The sequence below is a fragment of the Sinocyclocheilus rhinocerous genome, unplaced genomic scaffold, assembly GCF_001515625.1.
Source record: "Sinocyclocheilus rhinocerous isolate Xijiao unplaced genomic scaffold, SAMN03320098_v1.1 scaffold222, whole genome shotgun sequence".
Classification (NCBI taxonomy): Eukaryota; Metazoa; Chordata; class Actinopteri; order Cypriniformes; family Cyprinidae; genus Sinocyclocheilus; species Sinocyclocheilus rhinocerous.
Window position 1 is genome coordinate 333640 of NW_015625652.1, and position 8724 is coordinate 342363.

An 8724-nucleotide genomic window follows, 5' to 3' on the forward strand; every position below is an offset into this window, starting at 1 on the left:
TTGACTTTTTACATACTTCTTTGCTCGATTAGTGTTTGACTGCCATCTTGTGGACATATTGAATTGAATTGAACACAAATAGTCCCTAAAAACTTGCAGATTCTAGAAATCTTTCTTAGGCTTGTGATTCATTTCAAGAAATGAAAAGCAACTGAACATTTTATTATTAAATATTTCATTATTAGCGTCAAAATGAGCGTTTAAATGTTTAAAATGCCTAACAGATTCATAAAAGTTATTTATCACTAATAAAAATACTGTTGGGACATTTTACATCGCATTACCATGACCAAGATGGACATTTTGGATGTTTTTATGTACTAGGATGAGTCCTATTGCAATGTATATTTGATTTGCATCCCATAACAACCCAATACCAGTTCCTACTTTATCTCAACTCTACTCAAACTATGGCTATAGGCGAAATTATGAGATGAATAAAATCTGGAAGCTATTGTTCATCAAATCTCCTTGAGAAAGAGACAAAGGAGCCCATATTGCATTGATCAAAGTAAACTTCCTGTAATGGTTCATCACCCAACTTCTACTCTGAAAAGAACAAGCATAGCCTGTGAGAGATCTGAGAGATTATCAAGCTGAGACGCACAAGTTTATGAATATGGGAGTGTGACAAGCATTCATAATGACAGGGCTGTGATTTCATCATTTGTTATGGAAATGTAATGAATAATTCATCTTCTGCTGGACTGTATGAATCATTCATTCTCTAATTGAATTTGATTTCAGCAAACTTCAGAATTTAAAACACAAAGATGTTGTTCTGCTCTTAATCCGACACAATGCCAGCAGACCACTCAAAGCTTGGCAGCCAGCCTCTCAAAGGAATAAATACAATTTCTGGCTGCGACTCAGGAATCTCTCATTTTCCTAATGACAAGAACCCGTTTCTACATCCCACTTTGCACATCTCCCATCCAAAAGGCTGTGCACACAATGAGGTGAAACTAGTCATTCTGTACGCTCCCGTTATTGGCTGCAAAGAGAGTCCATTCATATCAGAAAAATGAGATGAGTGCAGGTAGTTGGTGGTGACGGCATCGACCCATTTCATCAAATTAAATTTATTACAATAATACTAACATGTTCAAGGGCAATGGAGCTACTTCTATGTCCAAGATTTGATTCTCAACTCTTATTCTATAAAAACCTTTTTGTCAATTAAAACTTTGGGATAGTGGATGTTGTGTTGTTATCATTTTAAATGGATAAGGATGAGCTCATATTATGATACAATCAAAACATTCTGTTACCCTGTGAGTCACTATTTTTCAGGACCTTCAAAGATGTTTAATAATTAAAAGAGCTGTCCGTCATTCTGTCTCTTTCAGTCTCTTCCTTAAAAAGATTTCTCCTTCTCCACATGCCCTAAAATTTCTTGTATGTATTTAAGAGGCTTGAGAGTTTAGAGGGGTCTTTGTCAGAGTATTATTCCTCTTTTTTTTTCTTTCTTTAAGAGCTTTCTTTCAGACATATACCTCCTTATCTGAGACTTTATTCAGAATAGCATACTACCATAATATTCTTTATTGCTGCAGTATATAATACTGTGCTCACTATACATATTTTTTTATATGCAGCCCAATTTCCAGCATGACTGATGAACTGAAATATCAGTTTTGATTCTGTTTCTCTTTTATTTTTAATCATTAAAAATAAATGATTAATCTGACTGCAAAACCTTGTGACATTTTTATGCAAAATTGCATTAAAATGCAAAATATTAAGATGATATCTGGAAACCACTTGCTGAATTAAACTACGATGTGAGTTCATTAGGTCATTAGTGTTATTTTAGTATTATTTATAAACTATTATATTATTTATTAATAAATATTTTGAATTAGCTTTCATCTTTTCATTTTAGTTCAAGTTTTAGTAATTTTGCAATGTGCTTTTGTCATTTTGGTTAGTTTTTAATATTTATATATTTCAGTTATAGTTTTAGTAATTTTAGTACTTCAACTTACTTTATTTCAGTTAGTTGCCAATGCAACATTTCATTTAAGTTTTTTGTAAGTTGATTTTTTTACATCTAATTTAATATTCTATTTTAGCTTTATTTCAATTTGACAATGTAGCTTACTTCTGTATATAATGTTTGCCATGAAGTAATGCCTACTGTTTCATTTACTATTTTAATCAGTATGAAGTATATACTGCACAGTATTCAGTAAGTACTAAGCTAGTATTCCATTCTGCACATAGCCTAAAATTCACAACTTCTGGATCACATAAGGTGTCCTTGGATCAGGTCATGTGACATGTTTAGCTCTGTGGGCAGCAGTGATTTCAGCCTGAGCTCAGTTGTAATTGAGTCACTGTGCTCAGCACCAAGGACAGCTCCTCCCTTCTCTACCTACTCGCCTTTGCTTACCTTGTCTGTATTTTTCACAAAGACACTGTCATTGAGGTTCTAATAAAGAATGAAATATCCTCAGCATCTAATCAGTTACAAAATCCCCAACAATATCCAGTATCCAGAATAACTTTTTTATTTTTTTTATTTTCAACACCTCGCCAAACTAGTAAATTTAGCTCTGCCAAATTTTGAGTGCTTTTTGTATGTCCTATATCTAATACACTTACATTCAAAAGTTTGGGTCAGTAAGATTTATTGATTATTTATTTATTTGTTTGTTTAATTTTTTTTTATTTAGCATTAATTTAATCAAAAGTCACAGTAAAGATTAAAAAAATTCAAATGCTGTTTTTTAAATTTTCTATTTATCAAAAACTCTTGGGAAAAAAAGCATTAGTTTCCACAAAAATATTAAACAGCACAACCAATTTCAACTAATAATATTTTTTCTTGAGCACCAAATCAGAATATTAGAATGATTTCTGAAGGATCATGTGACACTGAAGACTGGAGTAATTGCTGCTGAAACTGTAGCTTTGCCATCACGGGAATAATTTACATTTTAAGATATATTAAAATAGAAAACAGTTGTTTTAAATTGTATAATATTTAATGCACGTTAACCTCTGGGAGGCAGCTGGTGAAAATACTAACCTTAGTGGCACAGACTGCCAGACAAGCATCACCACCTGGTTTAACACCCCTGGTTCTGAGAATCTGTCTGTCTTCCAGATCCTAAAACAAAGACATGTTATACTTGTTTGTTTCAGTATACTGTAACATCTTTTTTATGTGGTTTTGCAGTTTAGAAATGATCAAGTAAAACATGCAAAGGTATGTGACTGCAGGTTTGTTGCTGTTATGTGATGTTATTTAGTGCCTATACGTATCACTCTGTGTAACCACCTGCTCCAAACAACATGAGGATAGATTGGCGAACCACAGCGTGCTTCTGTACATTCCAAGGTGACTTGATTGATACCCAAGGCTCTGAAACTCAATTTCGTCCTTGGCAATGCATGCAGGATTGGCTCAGTTGGCAGCTGACGGTATGGAAATCTCAGAGGGGCATGCAGCAGAAAATAAGCTGTGCACTCTTCTGAGATTTCCGTCCTGTTGAAAATAGTCCAAACTGACTGCAGCATACAGCTACTCCACCTATATGTTCATAAAGTCTGCAGTGACAGATGGGAATTCATGACTGTGCACCTCATACTCCCTGAGCTGAGCCTCCACCAGTCTGGGACATTAATCTCTGGCTGAGTAAGCCCCACTTCTCTGCAGACTCATCCGTTAAATGGGAACTTGTCTGGCTTTGAGCCGAAGTCATCCTATGTATCGGTCAACACAATAGTACGTATCTGTGGAAATAATTTATTGTTTGTTGTCAAGGAGAGATCGGAAATGCTAGTTAGGGATATTTTCTGAATGTACCTTGAAAAGGTTTGAAATAAAAAATCATGTCCATTAGATGTTCGTAATTTTTCAGCTTTTAATAACCACAGAACAGTAGCCTATATTTTTAAAAACAGGCTATATTATGTTATGGATGATATAGAAGTAATAAATAATGTAAAGGTGTGTTAACAGGGTCATTTTGAAGAATATGATCTGGTATAGGCTGGTTGTGTAAATTAAAAATAGACTATACAGACCTTAAACTGACCAGTAATCTTTCAAGCTTTCAAAGGACCACAGAGGCAGAGCAGATGGTGAAGAATGGGTGTGGTTTAGCACAGTCGCTGCTCCTTACTGGTCGTAGTAGGACATATCTCCAGGCTGTAGTTTCCAGTCATACGCTGGTGATTTGTCCAGAAAATAATTACTTTTTGCTTCCGAAAACTTTATTTCCCATGGTTCCGATACAGTTTTAAACCTCTTATGATTTACTTGAAAACGCAAGAGTGATGTAAATCAGCGAGGCGTAGCTACCGGAGGAGAATTTACAAATCTTACTATGGCGAAGACTTAACTTAATATTCATAACCCGTTGCTTCGCCATTGGAACGTTCGCAAGGACCGTCACCAACACCTAATTAAAATTCAATGAGCAGGCATTCGCTATAGGACATCAACTAAGGGACGTCAGCGCAATCTTATTAATATTCATACTCAAACACTTCCCCATAGGAAGGTTGCTTAGAAACGTAATCGCTACCTAATGAATATTCATAAACAAGCCGTTGCCATAGTAGAATTAGTCATTTGGCCATCAAGAGCTCAGTTCATCTTTAAAACGGAGCGTGGGAGGGAGAACGGCAGAGAGCAGCAGCCGGGAGGCCAAAATGTCCAGCAAACGAGAAGGTATTATCCAAGAACATTTGTTTATACCAAACAAACAATCTGTGATTTGCGTCTAAATATAGTGAGATGCGGAATGTGTCCTGTTTGTGCCGCTGTCTTTGCGGGATATTCTATGACCTATTGATGAGTGTAACGATGCAGCCTGATGGACACGTGCCAAAACTACTGTATTTATATGTGTATATCATATTCCGGTTTAGCTATTGTGTATCGTGTTAGCTATTGCAGATGTGATGATTTGTAGGATGACTTTATTGTCATTTTTTTTTCCCGAGTAGTATATATAGACCAATAATCGATTTGACACGTTTATAGGCTATACTGATATTCACACTTTTCCAGTTTATTGGTTTCTTTAATATCGATTCTAAAGATTAAAATTAATTTACATAGATTTCAAAACAACTTTGTATAAATATAATAACACATTTAAATAATGTGGATATTGGTTATTTGACCACTTGCATGTAAAAGTACTGATACTGTACTGATATCGGTCGTAAAAATATATCATGCTATCGATCTCTACTGTGAAGTGTATTGCCTATATCCCCATCGACCATGAGCCATGCGTTTTAAAGGGACTTATAGCTTATCTTGGGTTTTATACGGATTGCTTTGCTAATTGGATATTGAAGAAGTAGGGCTAATCAGTAACTTTAATCGTCTTTCATTAAAGGGGCAAAGGATTTCGTTCAAATACAGTCATTAACTGTTGCTAGACCATTGTAGTGAGCATAAATAGGTTAGAGCAGTTAATAGTACGCACGAGTCACAGTTGTGCTTGGGACACGTACTGCAGTACACTAGACTGACCTACAAAGGAAAATCCAGTAACACTGTGTATAAGTGTACATTTGCTCAAAATTTTGTTGGGAGCAAATCGGCTCTTTGACAATCTGTCATGTGACAACTATGTCCAGAATTTGAAAAATTTCAGAACAAATTCCTGTGAGATGTGTGCAGAAATGCTTGTCACATAGTATTTAAAACATTTACATAGTTTGTCAAGAACAAATAAGAAATGTAATTGCAATAGCATGCAACAAAGATAAACAACAATTGTGCGGCCATCTGTGCTCTTAAATTGTTATTATTAAAATATTCATAAATAATATGTTTTTGTTGCAGTGTGCTAATTAGATATCATTGTGTGAAAAGCAGGAATTCAACAAAAAATCCGTTCTATCAGACATTTAAATGTGCAAATATTTTGTCTTATTTGTTAAAAAAAACTATTATATAGTCAATCACTAGCTACAATATAAATGCTCTGTGAGTTGATTTCTCATCTGAAGTAATGTAAATTATGTGTTTATAGGTATAGTGTGGATGGCTTGATGCGGAAAGAAACCAAAGTGATCCGTGGGAGTGGATCTGATGGCCTCGGTGGAGTTACTCTACATAGATAATAGAGGGGGAAGACCTGATCCCCCCGGCATACTGGATTGGTCTTCTAGCCCTCTTCATGTTCACAGGCTAAACAGTTTGGTGGAAGAAGCTTCTCCCACTCTGAAGGCGCCTGCCTGTGAGGGACAGTGTAATTCAGCACCAAGGACGGTTCCCGTCAGAGGACAACATGGCCAGCACCGGCATCAGCCCACAGAGAAGGTCAGGGTGTGTTGTGACGAGGAGCTGGAGACCTCGTTCACTTACGTCGATGAAAACGTCAATCTCCGGTTGGCCACCCCTGACACGAGTGAGAAAAGCTACCGCCATGCGGCTTCGCTCCATGACTCCTCGAGCGAAATCCGTCCCGAGGGCCTCCAGGAGTTGTCGCTGATGTCCGACATCGACCTCAGCTCAGAGAGTTCGGGGAAATCCGTGGATTACGGATTCATCGGCGCAGTCACGTTCCTGATCACCGGGATCTCGCTGGTGATCATATCGTATACGGTCCCTCGTGACGTCAGAGTGAACCCCGACAACATCTCTGCACGTGAAATGGAAAGACTCGAGAACGAGAGCGCCAGGATTGGTGCGCACCTTGACAGGTGTGTTATTGCCGGCCTTTGCCTTCTCACCCTGGGCGGAGTGGTGCTGTCCACTCTGCTAATGATTTCAATGTGGAAAGGTGAGATGTACAGAAGGAAAGCCTTCGCTTATTCGAAGCACTCCACAAAGCTCTATGGTTCGATTAATTTAAGAACAAGATCAAGTCCCAGTCGCTCATCGCCACCACATAGTTTGGTCGAGGAGGAGAATGGCGATGCCATTAGTTGACTGTTTTCTCCATTTTCTCTATTGGACTGCCAATGTAATGTTGACCTTTCCAGCATGGCCAAAAGAGCTTGTTTTTCAACCTTGTGTCAGTGACAATTGCTTACTGATGCAGAAAAACATAATATCACATAACAGATTTCTCAGGCTTCAGAGAGACACAGCATGATATCATTTGTATTAATCATGAAGCAAGTTAATTTTTGAATAAACAGAGGTTCGAACTTCAGGTTGTGTGGCAGGACGTTAAATGAGGTTTCTGATAGTATTCAAACCCTTACTTTCCAAGCTGAAAATAAGAGATCTAAAAGAAAGGAGTTGTACAGAAACCTGCTGCTAATACTGACAATCCTACTGCCTCTTTCTTACTCTTTCAGAATACTGAAATGTTTCCACTTCAGCCATTTCGTCATGGTATGTAGAGTGATTGAGGGCTACAGTTTCTGATTTAGAGCACTCTGGTGTATTCAGATCCTCCGAAAGCATTGTTGTGTTACACTGAGAAAATGCCAGCTTATAATTGGGATGTTTTTGCCATTATTTTCTCATATTGTCCTTATTAGTTCATGTGTGGAATGGGCCATGCAGAAATCTAATACTCGGAAATTTAAATCCATCTCTCTGAGAGAGCAAAGCATACTGTATCTTCACTGACACTGTATACACACAGTTAAACCTATAGGCTCTCAGTATGTAACAAGATATTGACACAAATTGAAAAAATGTCTGTGCACACAGGATTTATCATAAGACTTACAATATCATATCATCTGTATCAGTGCATACTCTGATGATTAATGACAATTCATAAAACTTTAACTTAAGACTCACTTTCTGATATGAAAATAAAATTGTATTATTCTTGATTTTGTGTTTTATTGCTTGTGATAAATCAGTAGCCTGTATTTGACTGCAATAAGTGTGACCACTTAAAACCTGAATATGACATGATCATGAGTCCTCTCTCTGACTCTTAACTGGTTTTGTCCATGGGATCACTAAGGAAAAAATCAAAAGATTGAATCAAATGTCTTTCTGATGAAAAGATTTTAGCTTTAAAACTCATTAACTAAACTTTCTGGTGTTTTTACTGTATATTAGCAATGCCTTATCAAGCAGTAAAGCAGTGTAGATGCTTCGAATTTAGCAGTAACAAAAAAGTAATGTACACGTTTCTGACTGATTGTAATACGGATGTTGCGAAAATTACAGGAAAATTACTCATGGCTCATAACATCTTCCTTACAATGAGTGAGATCTAAATGTTAGGCCTATAAGAGATGACGAGTCATTGGTAATTGTCCACATTATCTAGGACGGTCCTACCGGGCGTCTCGAAGGGAAATTAAAAATGTTAATAGAATCACTTTTAATGAGCTGATTTGAAAGCAGCATGTAAACGGAACACTTAGTTAGCCAGAGCGCATATCATTACCTGTCGCTAGCTAACATCCGCATTCTTTCGCCTGTAGGAGGTAGGGTAGGTAATCTCATTGCAGTTTGCAGTTTGCAGTAAGCAGGGATGACGATATTTTTACGAACGAAGATTTAACTTTCTATTTACACGTATTTATTACTAGACAGTAAGATTAGTCAGAGCAAATAAAAATGTACAGGCCACAAAATTTACGCTAACTAACAGAAGTCGCGTTCGTCAGTGCCATATCAACAGAATCGCGCGCTGCCGCTTTCTAATCTTTTTTCGAATTTGTCGCGCGTTAAGTATACAAAACATAACTGCCATTATTTTTCATGAACGAATGTACAGTTCTCCTTCTTTCTCCAAGATCATACATAAAGATAATGTGGCCTTTTCTGGA

The 8724-nt window shown here is 37.0% G+C and overlaps 1 protein-coding gene across 1 annotated transcript; it reads left to right on the forward strand.

Annotated features, from left to right (window-relative positions):
• Positions 1 to 4618: 4618 nt before the first annotated feature.
• tmem74 (transmembrane protein 74) lies at positions 4619 to 7499 on the forward strand. The gene is made up of 2 exons (XM_016509320.1): positions 4619 to 4684; positions 6006 to 7499. Exon 2 carries the CDS (start codon positions 6065 to 6067, stop codon positions 6905 to 6907), a length of 843 nt encoding a protein of 280 aa, XP_016364806.1. The 5' UTR covers positions 4619 to 4684; positions 6006 to 6064; the 3' UTR covers positions 6908 to 7499.
• Positions 7500 to 8724: the final 1225 nt, after the last annotated feature.

Excerpts from the sequence above, each read along its gene's own strand:
- tmem74 (XM_016509320.1), top strand. The coding sequence starts at position 6,065 with ATGGCCTCGGTGGAGTTACTCTACATAGATAATAGAGGGGGAAGACCT.